Source organism: Mercenaria mercenaria, chromosome 13 (assembly GCF_021730395.1).
Source record: "Mercenaria mercenaria strain notata chromosome 13, MADL_Memer_1, whole genome shotgun sequence".
Lineage (NCBI taxonomy): Eukaryota > Metazoa > Mollusca > Bivalvia > Venerida > Veneridae > Mercenaria > Mercenaria mercenaria.
In genome coordinates, this window is record NC_069373.1 from 27,991,758 (window position 1) to 28,006,137 (window position 14,380).

General features: G+C 35.8%; 1 protein-coding gene across 2 annotated transcripts in view; it reads right to left on the reverse strand.

Annotated features, from left to right (window-relative positions):
- LOC123530466 (trichohyalin-like) overlaps window positions 1–14,380 on the reverse strand; it is a 149,832-nt gene that overhangs the window by 121,885 nt on the left and 13,567 nt on the right. For both annotated transcript variants that reach the window (XM_053521380.1, XM_053521379.1), the window contains exons 2-4: window positions 4,289–4,613; window positions 2,956–3,240; window positions 1,808–1,887 (exon numbers count right to left, since the gene is read on the reverse strand). In XM_053521380.1, coding sequence (XP_053377355.1) covers window positions 1,808–1,887; window positions 2,956–3,240; window positions 4,289–4,540 — 617 coding nt within the window. In that variant the 5' untranslated portion in view covers window positions 4,541–4,613. The remainder of the gene's footprint in view (window positions 1–1,807; window positions 1,888–2,955; window positions 3,241–4,288; window positions 4,614–14,380) is intronic.

A 14,380-nucleotide genomic window follows, 5' to 3' on the forward strand; every position in this document is an offset into this window, starting at 1 on the left:
TAACTAAAGGAAATTAGCTTGGAATAATAAGGGAATTTGCCTAGGAATATTAGGGAATTAGCCTTGGAATTTAAATGGATTAGCCCGGAAATATAAGGGAACTAGAAAATGCTTTTGTAAAAAAGCGCATGTCTCCCCCAATGCAGAGTCCTATAGGCAAGAAGTCAATAGGGGTCAGGAGCAAAAATCAAAGAGACACTGATGGTTGGCTGCAATAGGGATCATCTACTTGGCATGTCCAGTCATCCCGCTAAATTTCAACACTCTTGGCCTAGTGGTTCTCCAGTCACTGTTCAGGCTCCTGTGACCTTGACCTTTGATCAAGTGACCTCAAAATAAATAGGGGTCATCTACTCTGCATGTCCAATCATCCTATTAAGTTTCAACATTGTAGGTCAAGTGGTTCTCAAGTTATTTCCAAAAAAATGATTTTACATGAACAGGCCACTGTGACCTTGACCTTTAACAGACTGACCCCAAAATCAATAGGGGTCATCTACTCTGCATGTTCAATCATCCTATGAAGTTTCAACATTCTTGGTCAAGTGGTTCTCAAGTTATTGATCAGAACTGGTTATCAATGTTCAGGCCCCTGTGACCTTGACCTTTGATGGAGTGGCCCCAAAAACAATAGGGGTCATTTACTCTGCATGAACAATCATCCTATTAAGTTTCAACATTCTGGGTCGAGAGGGTCTCAAGTTATTGATTGGAAATGGTTTTCCATGTTCAGGCCCCTGTGGCCTTGACCTTAAACAGAGTGACCCCATAATCGTTAGGGGTCATCTACTCTGCATGACCAATCATCCTATTAAGTTTCAACATTCTGGGTCAAGTGGTTCTCAAGTTATTGACCGGAAATGGTTTTCAATGTTCAGGCCCCTGTGACCTTGACCTTTAATGGAGTGACCCCAAAATAGATAGGGGTCATCTACTCTTCATGACCAATCATCCTATGAAGTTTCAACATTCTGGGTCAAGTGGTTCTCTAGTTATTGATCGGAAATGGTTTTCAATGTTCAGGCCCCTGTGACCTTGACCTTTGACGGAGTGACCCCAAAATCAATAGGGGTCATCTACTCTTCATGACCAATCATCCTATGAAGTTTCAACATTCTGGGTCAAGTGGTTCTCTAGTTATTGACCGGAAATGGTTTTCAATGTTCAGGCCCCTGTGACCTTGACCTTTAACAGAGTGACCCCAAAATCAATAGGGGTCATCTACTCTTCATGACCAATCATCCTATGAAGTTTCAACATTCTTGGTCAAGTGGTTCTCTAGTTATTGATCGGAAATGGTTTTCAATGTTCAGGCCCCTGTGACCTTGACCTTTAATGGAGTAACCCCAAAATCAATAGGGGTCATCTACTCTTCATGACCAATCATCCTATGAAGTTTCAACACTCTGGATCAAGTGGTTCTCTAGTTATTGATCGGAAATGGTTTTCAATGTTCAGGCCCCTGTGACCTTGACCTTTGACGGAGTGACCCCAAAAATAATAGGGGTTGTCTACTCCAGCAGCCCTACAACCCTATGAAGTTTGAAGGTTCTAGGTCAAATGGTTCTCCAGTTATTGCTCGGAAATGAAGTGTGACGTACGGACGGAAGAACGGACGGACGGACGGACAGGGCAAAAACAATATGTCTCCTGGGGGAGACATAATTAGTCTGAAAATATAATTGGATTAGCCCGAAAATATGAGGATTAGCCCAGGAATATAAGAGGATAAGTGCGGGAATGGGAATACAAAAGGATAAGCCTGGAAATATAAGAGGATTAGCCTTGGAATATTTTTCAGACTTACTTGTTTAATTTCCGTCTAGCATTAGACATTTGATGTTCTACATGTTCTTCTTGCTCTTTCAACCGGCTGTCATCATCCTCCTGAAGTTGATAGATCATCATGAAATGATATCATGCCATGCCAGACATAGCATACAGAACTTTTAATTAATTTAATAATGGATTTATAGCAGTAATAGGTAGCTGCTAAAATTCTCCTGTAATACAAATGATTCACTACACAAGTTAACTTACATTTTCAAATATTTGAATTAAATTTAAAAGCAAGCAATATGTACATGTAAAAGGTAGCTATATAGTGGCAGAATAAATTTTGGTATTTTAGACATTCCAGTAATCAAATGAAAGAATATCCTACATTGCCAGTTAAAACAATTATTTTTTATACTTTATGCACATTGCCATATCTTACTGGGATGTACTTCTGGACCAAGTTGTCAAAAACTGTACTCACTGACTAAGCTTGGAAATCTTTAGACAATATGCACACAGAACTAAATCTATTTAAAAATACAAATTCAATGGTCTGAATATTTTTTTTTGGCTTTTACATTAATATATGCTGCTCATATGAGATTATTTCACACCATAAAAAGATAGATGTAGAAAACAAAACTTCATACATTTTAACTCGCAAACAATAACACACATTAATTTAAAATACGTTCACTGATAACACATAGATTCTATACATTTAGATCTACTCTCGGTGCAAAAAAAACCGTCTAACTTAGAAATTGAGTGCTTACACTAACATGTTAAGTTCAAAAATAAGAAAGTTGCAGTTTTTCAAAAAAAATTTACTGCTGTCGCTATATACAAGGGAAGTAATTCCAAATCTCCTTATAAGAAATCGGAAGAGTTGTCCCGTCCAATATGAAAAAGATATGGATTTTTGGGACTGAGTCCAATATGAAAAAAATACGGAGTTTGTGGATTGTAGATTTCGGATGTTACTATATATACTTAAGAAAATGTGACACACATTACAATACTGGTTTCTATTGAATTGTCATGTGATAGAAAGAAAAGCTTCCAGTTGGTTAAAAATATACAGGTGTGAAATAAAAAATGCTATCCACAAGACTGCTTATCCATAGGACAAAGTTCTGAGCAACTCAATCCCTGAAGCAGACTAATGTTTCTCACCAGAGAGTCCTGCATATCTCTGTACACATCTGTTTCAAACTGCATTTGTTGCATTAACATTTTGTTCTCTTCTTCTTTTAAGTCTTTGTCCGAGCATGCTGACCCTACGGGTAAGTCACATAACCAGAACCGTACTTCATCAAAAAATACGTCTGCTTCAGGGTATTCTCGAGAACTGAGAAATCGGTGCCACGTCGCTAGTGAAAACTTCTCGCCATGAATTTCTTTAAACAACAGCAGTGTATCACTGGGAGTGATCCTATTTCTCCCAGTGTAGTCAAGACCCTGAAAGTAATAAATAGATAGTTTAAAGTTCTGTTGAAGTTGAATTTATTAAATACCTATGAAATTTTATATGAACATTATATGAACAAATGCTCATGTCCTGACCCAGATTTTCATGCAACTTGAAAAGCAAATACAATTTACAAATGAACTATGAACAAAAGTTAAAAGGTAAGGGGTAGATTTCTCGGAAGCACAGAGCACCACAAACACAGCCACAGAGCCACGCATTTGCAAAGTAGACCCACAACAAAAAGAAGCCATAAAGAAAAAATATTATAGATGGGTTGCTTAAAAATCCAACAAGTGCATATTAATTTTATGCAAAATATAGAAAAAAGGGGGAGGAAGGGGAAAGTGGAACAAGGATGAATATTCAAAAGGAATGCTACGTTCCTTACTCACAGTTACCCTACAATGTAAACCACAGAAGCTCAGACACTCACATTCAAAAGACAAACACACACACACATACATAATAAACAAACAGACAAGTAAGATATAACAACACTAAGGGCACCGCCAAAGACACACAGATGCACAAGTGCACAAACAAAGTAAAACTGGATTCATAATCAGCAATATTCCATGTTAGAAATCTGGATTCATAATCAGCAATATTCCATGTTAGAAATCAGATATGTGGAGTTTCTGTTTGCTTTGCTCTTCTTACTTTTCACAATTTTTTATGAAACTGTGCAGGACTATACTTTATATACTGAATTATGCAATATTTCAGCAGTAAAACATGCATAATAAGCAGTAGGGTAATATCTGGCAATTTTAACTCTGACTAAATTCCAAACTGTGAAAGATGAGGAAACTACAAACTCTAGACTATTGCTAGAATAACAACAGATTGACAAGTTTGATTAAAGTTTCAATTCAACTAAAAGATTCTGACACAAGTTGTAAATCAACTTTTTCGTTTGCAGATTAAAACCTGAAAAAAAATGCTATAACCATGGCAACTACAAACATTATCACATTAAGATTGAACAGCTCACAATATAACTTATATTTTACCTGTTCAACAAAACAAGATTACCTGAAAATCCCAGTATGCCTCCTCTTCTGTGGCTCTTCGTCTCTCGACCTCGGTCAGAACATCAAGGAACTCTTGGCGTGTCACCATGCCTGATGAGCCACACACCACTTTGATAGCTCCCTCTATGTGTTGTATACAGATGGGTGTGTAATAGAGATTTTCACAGAACTCATGTAGTTGTTCAGCTGTGACAACTCCTTTCCTGGTGAGATCTACTGTATCAAACATGGCTTCAAAATCATGAACACCCATCCTGCTTCTTGCAGATTGCAGCCAATCAAGTAAATGCTGTTGTATATGTCTTCTCAATCATATATCATGTGCTCTGAATATAAACAATTACATAAATAGGAATGTTTGTTTCACAACTGCTAGAAACAGGAAAATATTTAAGAAACAACAGCATGTATGTAAATTCTGCTTAGCTTAAAAGCAATAATCTTCATGGACATTTCTTTATACATTTGTGTACAAGATGATAATTATTGGGAAATAATTCAATTTTGTGTATTTAAGATTTTGTTGTTTCATTCAATAAGATTGGGATTCCAAGGCAGGTACTAACGTCAACCTGCTTCACATCAATTTTACACTGCTTTGATGAGTTTGATCTCTGGAAAGTCGTTTATTAAGTTCTTCTATGAAACAGCCTAGCCCACTATAGCTTACTAGGAATGTTTCTGATGTTCAGTTCTCTTTGAATTATGCAAGATTCATTATGGGAGACTTCAACTTTAGAGAGGATGGCTGCATGACTGTCCTGTTGTAAAGACTCAACCTGGACAGTCTACAGAACAGAACACATCAAACAAGATTACCATTTGTTTTTAAACTCATCAGAGGCATGGTGCCGCCAACTGGCAAAAAAGGTTAACATTTAACACCTGACACACACACATCCTAAAGTCTTTAAATTAGTGGCAGTATTAGTTCCAGCACATTCATTCAATATGTTACAAAGTAAATACTGCATATTCTGAACAATACAAACATTCATTCTGTGTTAAGGCAATGCAGGAACGTAATAAATTAGGAAGTGACTAAGGGTCCTGTAACCTGACTTTAGACTCAAGGTCTAGAGGTTTGGTATTTGATATATTAATACAGTATACGGCATTTGCAAAGAGAATGCTATAGTTAGTTATCACAGATTATGTTTCAAAATGCAACAAAAAAAAATATAACATTTGCACTTACATTGTTCTTAAAATAAAATTCTTGGCTTTTTTACTCTTTAACAACATTCTAGCTAGTACAAGATACTTAAACTTACAGAAATTGTTGTTATAATGTCATTTGAAAGTATCATCTATCTATCTATCTATCTATCTATCTATCTGGATTGGCTTCCATCAGACCATATAAAGATATGAAAAGTGTGCAATTATGTATTGGCTGTCTGAATCAGAACTTTGTGAAACCTAAATAAAGTATCTTTCAAACAATTTATTAGTATATTGATTACCAGACCTCTAGTCTCCTGGTCTGCCAGAAAATTAGAGCATAGATAAGATAAAATAGAAAAGATAAGGAAGTTTTTTTCTTTGTTGGCAAGATATATAACAAAGCTAAGCTGTGAATGAGCTTTTAACTGACTACTAAAAGATTTTCAAGACTCTTTGTGTTGTTGCATGCCCTGAAACAGCAGAGAGCCCTAAGTCAGCTCTCACATATATTGTTGCTGTATGTCCATCTACTACTGTATGTCCTTCTACTCAACATTATACCTAGAAGTGGTCATATGCCACACTTATACAGATACAAATAGATATTCAAATAATAACACATTAAAGGGTACACTTGTAAATATTTTATCAACTGTTTATTTTACGAAGAAATTATTTGGCAACTAGTAGTTATTTTTTTGGTATTCCAGTTATTAACATTTGGATTGAAAATGTAAACAATCGGCCAAATGCTGGTACCTACGAATGATTTAGATTACGCATTGGTCAAGAGGGCTATAACGCTTTCCTACAGACCTGAAGGCCGCTGGTTTGATTCCTGGTTACTCCCATTGTCCTTGGGCAAGGCACTTTATCATGATTGCCTCAGTCGACCCTGCAAATTCTGGGATTATGGTATAATTGGTTTTAACTGTTCTTAAAATAGGGTCACTCAAAAGCTCTACAGAGCTTATGTTCATTGTTTCACAAAGTGACAGTGAATAAAATTTACCTTTAGTCCTTTGCCTTTAAAGTTTTAGGTGAATATTGACTAAATCTTATTTGATAGTTTGTTTGCAACAATAATAAAGATTTCAATAAGTTTATAACCCACATTATTTTTGAAAAAGGAGGTCAGTACTCCTAGACAATCTCTACCAGGTACGGATCAGTACTTCTAGAATCTGATTCTAGAAGTTAACCATACATGCCATAATTTTTCAGAATGTTTCCGGGATTCTGAGTTAAAATTTCCGGGATTTTTACCTTTTGTCCGGGACATACACCGTGACATTGGTATTTGTTTGTTTCATGCAAAAATATCATAATATAACATGTATTTCCCGAGATAAACAATGCTCACTCGCTTGTATTATGTGCTGCAAATGTCGTCTAGCTTTCTAAGGGAGGTAAATACATGTACAGGTAATACACATCTATAGTTCGGCACGTAAATTTATTGCGTTTCCGAGGTGAACAGAATTAGGAGGCTTACTACATACAAAGAACCAACTTGGTCATTGTGATTTAGATTCTAGCTAATTTGGTATCATGCTAAATCTTAAACATTTATCTAATAATTAAATTGAATCCTTAAAGGAATAAAATAAATCTTGTAGATAAAATCCACAATATAAAATATTTGGAGTCGGGTCAATTTTCATGGGTCGGTCGGCAACGGCATTCAACATTTTAATGTAGAATATGTGTGACAATCGATCTAGATCTTAAATGATTACAACCTTTTAAAATAATTATCGTTTAATTGACCGTTTTCAATAATCTCTTCCATAAAGGCTACATGTAGCTTTACCGCCAACGTGCTAAAAACAAAGAGATTTACGACTTTGTTACTAATTTAAGTATCATAAAACAGTTATTGATTGCATAATCCCGTCAGTTCTTAATCAGGGTCATCATAATAACTGACTGTAACTTAATCAGTGTCATCAAATGATCGTCGCGTGATCAAAGCGGGTTTAATCAACACGTGTCCTGCTAGAGAGCATGAAACTGATTAGGAATAAACAATGTGACACCGTGGTGTGTAAAATTCAACAGTTTATAGACAAAAAACAAGTTTTTGGGGGGATGATTTTTATTTGTTCCTGTATTTTTTTCCCGGGACATTTCAACCCCTGTCTGGGACGAGTAGGTAATTTCCGGGACAATCCCGGACAATCCGGGACGTATCACATGTATGAGTTAACCTTGATACCTTGATCTCCAGGCCATAATATTAGCTGCGCTATCCTGGCCCCTCTTGTGAAGTATCTTCTGAATAAATCTCAAAACTTGTTTATTTCTAGCCTCTGGTATGAACTCTGAGTGCGCACTTATCAAAAGTTAATATTTACAACTTGGCACAAATTTCTTTGTGTTCCAATGTTCATTATTCAGCAGCGATTTAAACTCATTCATTGACAGTCTACATTTGTAAAACAAACATTGAAAACTTGTGAAGAAAATTCATGCAGTGTTTTCAGTAGTATTGTCTGAAGAAATACTTGTGTTTTCAACATCAGATAATATACATGAATTGCTCCTATTTTTAGCATCAGATAAAATTCTAGGATTAGCATCTAACGAATAAATGTCTGAATTCTCAGAAATATCTTGGACGTTTACATCATTTTCAAATAAACTATGGGTAAATGTACGATCTGTACCTCCAAATCTGTTCATGTAAAAGTAACTTGAACTGTTTGTAACACTTCCAACTGGAAAATTAACATCTACATCTACATCTTTCACCCAACCATCAATTTCCGACTATCACTGGGCGGCGCTGTCAGAGAAACAGTTGTTAAAGAAATGACTTCCCGAGGAGGTACGGCACCTGTTATTTCTACCATTTTGTCATGCCATATTTCTCAATTCTTACCTGGAATGGCCTTTTCTACTCTATCTAGCTCTTTTCTAAGGGCCTTATTTGCCTCCCTTTGTTTTTTAGTCAGATCCCTACCTATTCCAACTTTCACTGGATTTAAGCTTGTAAGGCGTAAAAAAAAAAATTGTTTGTTTCCAGTATCCCGACCTACCCTAAATTTTTGGCCCGACCCTAAATGTTTTTATGGCCTTGGAGAATATTTTGGCATTATCCTGTTATTTGGTCCGCGGACCAGAAACTTTCCGGTCTTATTTTCTTGTATTAATGTAACTTTCTTGAAATTATATATCGGTGTTTCTCACCGTATTGGGGTCAAAAAGTAGTCCATCCTAAAGAGTAGTTCCTATAGTGTTGCAAAAAAGTCCCTTCCTCAGGTGACTATAGTCTGTATCAAAAGACTAATGCTATTTATTTCGTACAGTGTTGAAAAAATTAGTCCCTAACCTCAGGTGACTTTAGTCTGTATCAATAGACTAATGCTATTTATTCCGTAAAGTAACCGAATATAAAAACTACTTACATGTCAGTTAGAAGTCCAAAATTACTTCCCAGCAAATGAACAACGAAATATCCAAGTTTTAAAGGAACAGTTCCAGCACAAAATTAGTAAAGTCTTTATTCCGAGATACTGTTTACGTACACACACAAAAAAATCAATATACTCGTATCGGTTATTTGTGACATTAAATGCATACAGATTGTATTTCTTTTCATCAAACAGACGGAATAAATCGCGAAAATGTTTATATCCGCGTATATCCGCTCTCATCCCTGCACAAATTTGTCAGATAAGCCCACTTTAGAAATATATCTGGATTAAATTCATTGACATACACGAATGCAGCTAATAATAAACGATCAAAATGTTTAACACCTATCTACCAAAACAGTCATCTAATTAGCTTTGGCCACTTTTTAGCATCTCCAATAATGTCTTGTATTATCATCCATTGTGTGTAAATTTTTCTTCTTCCATAGCTAACGGTCAATTGAAACTTGCAATCAAAATCAAGGCATATTAACATCTCTGTGAACTATGTTAATGGGTTCATTCAAAGTACATGGTTATCTTTTGATCTGAACGTAAAATTATGGGTAAACATTGTCTGCAGAATGCCTGACCTCTCTATATATACTCCTGGTATTTGGTCCGCGGACCAAATAAATTCTTCGTCGCTATATATACTCCTGGTATTTGGTCCACATCTGAAAACTTCTATATTAACGAATTATTTTAAGAATGTCACCCCCCAAAAGACTACCAAGCCCCATTTTCTGAAAATATGCTCCCCCAAAGAAAACCCTTTTCCCGGGGATACTTCCCCTTATAAGGCATTAGAATGAATCTATTGGAAAACAATTTCATCTCTCTATATATACTCCTGGTATTTGGTCCGCGGACCAAATAAATTCCTCGTTGCTATATATACTCCTGGTATTTGGTTCGCATCTAAAAACTTCTATATAAACGAATTATTTTAAAAATGTCACCCCCAAAAGACTACCAAGCCCGTTTTTCTGAAAATATGATCCCCCAAAGAAAACCCCTTTCCCGGGGATACTTCCCCTTTAAAGGCATTAGAATGAATCTATTGGAAAACATTTTCGTCTATATATATATATACTCCTGGTATTTGGTCCGCACATGTATAATTTATTATGTGTATTCCTACGCGACCTTACATGACCTCAACAGTGAATGGCGGATGGATACACAATGATTTTTTTAGAATGGCGGATGGATACACTATGATTTTTTTACAAAGCCGAAGCTAAACATATCATTTAAATGTTGTGGAATTTATTTGGTTCGCGGACCAAATTACAGGATAATGCCAATATTTTTTTAAACTTTTTAGCAAAAAGATGCAAAACTGCACTTTTTATGCTTTAAACATGGCCAGTGATGTTAGAAATCAACTTACTGATGCTCTAAAGGCATAACCCCCTTATTTGTAATCATTTTTTGACAAAAAAATAATTTCCGAAAAGCCTCCCTTAATAAAAAAAATTTCCAAAAAAAAAAAAAATCCGACCTACCTACCCTAAATTTTTGGGTGGTGATAAAATGTAGCGCGTCAGGCGAGGGGCGTGTCTCTAAGCACTGAGCGTAGTACATAAGGAACGCCTTTTAATATATGAATATTCAAATTAAAGCGTTTAGCGTTTAGGATTTGACACGCTAGATCTGTATCATACATTGGAAGATGTTTATCGTGAAAGATGCAGACAGTTTTCCAAAGTTACAGCGATGCTGAAAAGTTTATAGATACATATGAGAAAGAGAACGCACAGAGCTACACAAAATGGCACATGAGGAACCATGGAATAGACAGTGAGAATCTTCCAATATGTAACATATGTTGGAGCAGTACTTTTCGTACCAAATATTTTCAACCCTAGACATGTCATTCCCGTCTGCATCGTACATTTATTAGACTATAGAGTTTAAAATGAAATGTCTAGAGGTCTAGGTAGCCGGTTCTATATATATACATATCATATATGAACACGGAAGTCAAGGTAGCTGGCTTTAATAAACTTTGTTATAAATGTTCATTATAGAAATTAAAGAAATTACAGTTTTGTGACTTATTATTTACTAAAAATGTGTGATTTACCTGTTTATTTCGCCGTATTTACGCACTCGTATCATATCATATCGGCCGATATTATCTTATGTTATCAACAAATGATCAAAGTGTCGTTATCATCGTCGGCGTGTTTAAATGGCATGTTTATTAATTAAAAGTAAAATTTTTTATGAATTTTTGTAGTTTGTTATAAATTGAAAAAAAAAATGATAGATGATTTCAATTGTCGGCGATCCTTTAGAATTTAATCTTTTGATATTTACATGTAATTTTACATTTCACATTTATCACGCTGCCTTATAAATGTTCAAACAAACAATTTGAACCAATCAAGATCATTGACTTATAGACAAATCTGCGAATAAATGATAAGTAATTAGTTAATTAATTAAAGACATGCCTGTTAGGGGTTTTCTAGGGGTACGGACCTCCTTTTTCTAGAGATTTAGGGTTATTCACATTGTAAAATTTGCTAAATAGCTTGGTGTGGATATCTCAAATGACCTATCATGGGACAATCGCATAAACAGGTCAGCCAAAAAAGCTAACTAAACCCTAGGGTTTTTACGAGGAAACATTAAGGTCAAAGCCCATTCCATTAAAGGCATTGCTTATCAGACTGTTATAGTGCGACCCCAGCTTGAATATGCCTCCGAGGTATGGTTGCCCCACACCCAAACTCAAATTAACCAAATTGAAATGCGTCGAAAGGAGAGCTGACCGTTGGATTGAGACCAACTACGGTTGTACCTCCAGTGTAACAGATATGCTACACTCCCTAAACCTGCATCGACTGCATTTAAGGCGTATAGATTCTAGGTTATCTGTCTTCTATAAGATTCATCATGATCTGGTTGCTATCCCAATCATAGATTACCTGACCCCAATGACCCTCTGTGTTTGCTATTTTTTCTATGCCCCCAAAGGGAGGCATATTAGTTTTCAACTGTCCGTTCGTTCGTTTGTCACAATGTTAACTTTTTTGCATGAAAGCACTTTACTCGCACCCAGGACCTTCAAACTTCACATGCTGATAGTACTTATTCATATTGAGTACACAACCCCTATTGACTTTGGTGTCACCAGGTGAAAGGTCAGGGTCACCAGGTCAAAGGTCAAGGCGCTGCGGGGGCATTTGTCACCATTTTACATGCAAATTGTCTACGTTCCCACTAGGGGTTTGACTTCAATGGCAGATAGATAACAGATCTGGCATCTGCATCCGTGGCCTTCCAGGTCCCCACTTTGGTTGAATTTCTCCATCTTCCGTTGATGTAGGCCTGCGGCTCACTCTTGGAGCATAGTTGTACATGGTACTTTTGATGCATTTTCTCTTCATCTTTGTTATTACATCATGGATTTTATTCAAACGTAATATAGGTGTTCCTCATCATCACTCACATCATATGGCACAAGGGTCACTGGGGCTCGAGCCCCTGACCTCATGATCTGTAAAAAGACAATCTAACCACATTGCCAACAGGAAGGAATGGAGCTTCAATAGATTGTTATCTAACACGATCTGATTCATTTTCCAATTAAACAAAGAAGGCTGAAAACATTGAATTATTATACGACAATTTGCTGTTCTCACATCACAATTATTATAGGGTCAAACAGTATAGCGGGGTGCTGGAAAAGAAACCCAAGTGAAAAAGGGCCAAAATTTAACGAATGCCTTGGTAATGTGTGAATATCAAAATAATATATCTCGTTCAGATGCATATCATTATTTCACTCGGACTGCGTCCTCGTGATATAATTCCTTAGCATGTAAATTCCAATGAATTCTTCAGCGACAAATCACTAAATGAGATATATTATTTCTTAAATAATCTAAACTTTTGATAGTGATTAGTCTTAAAGACTGAAATGTAAAATGCTAAACAATATTGGTTTGACTAAGTTGGTGTAGACTGTGTCTGTAATACTTGAAAAGAGAAAGGCTACAAAGTTCTGTGAAAGCTTTAAATACTGTAAAATCAAATTAGGTCGAAATAGCCATTCATCAACCTCTTAATGAAATATATCTTAAATATTTTTCAGAGTTGTCATCAATGGAGGGCCACCGTATATGGTGGGAAGACAGGAGAGGGGCAGTGCCCATAGATTTTGATGGTGTCCCCTTTGTATGCGTTCAATCCGAAGTCAGGCAGTGCCATCAAGGCAAAGACAAAAGGAAAAGGAAAGAAGAGGTAATTAGTACAGTCCAACAACCATGTCACAGTATTACTGTAACAGATTATGAAGACTTGATACAGTAAGACAAAGTAGAAGTTTCTTTGTATGGAACAGTATAATACCAAATTAAATTGAAATGGACTGGAACATAGTTATTCGCTCTTTATTCTACAATATAATACAAATGTAAAACTTGTATTAATAGATAATTATATTATTCAGCATTATGCTGTAGATGAAGGTATGGCAAAATGATATATAAATTGTAGTTTCACTATTTGAAGTATATGGAGATAAAATGATAATATTTTGTATACCATCTAAGATATTTACTTCAAACTTGGAACATGTATTTATGATATAAGTCTATAAAGTAAACAAGAGTGAATAACTCTGTCAAGAATTTTGGCTGAATTATTGCACTTTATGGACTTGAAAATTGGCTCAGTTTTTGTACATGTCAGCATTTTATAAAATAATTTGACATGTGGCATTGAAACTTTGAACTCTTGTTTATTGTCCTGATGTCCATCAGTAGGCAAGAACACATATGTTTGTCAACTATTTTTGCTAAGTTTTGGCTGTTTTGGACTCTGAAATTAGTTTAATTTTTCATACCAGTCGTTATTATACCTAACTTGTTTTGTCGAATGGCTTTGAAACTCTGGCCACATATTAACCATCATAGTTTAGACTTAAGTTGAAATATGGCCCTTTTTAATAGAAAAGAGTGGAGTTTGGCATACCATTCCATGTTTTGTCAAAACTGTTTGATATATGGGCTTCAAAACTGGAATACATGTACTTACTACTGTCATGGTCACACATTGCCACATACTGCAAGACTTATGCAGATCCACAAATACATTTTTAGCTCGACTATTCATAGAATAGTAGAGCTATTGGACTCGCCCATGCGTTGGCGTCCACGTCCGCATCCCGATTTGGTTAAGGTTTTGTATGTAAGCTGGTATCTCAATAACCACTTGTGGGAATGGATTGAAACTTCACACATTTATTCACTGTGATAAACTGACCTACACTGCGCAGGTTCCATAACTCTATTTTGCTTTTTTACAAAATTATGCCCCTTTTTCGTCTTAGAAATTTTTGGTTAAGGTTTTGTATGTAAGCTGGTATCTCAGTACTTACTAATGGGAATGGATTGAAACTTCACATACTTGTTCACTGTCATGATCTGACATGCACTAAGCAAGTCCCATAACTCTGCTCTCTTTTTTTTCAAAATTATGCCCCTTTT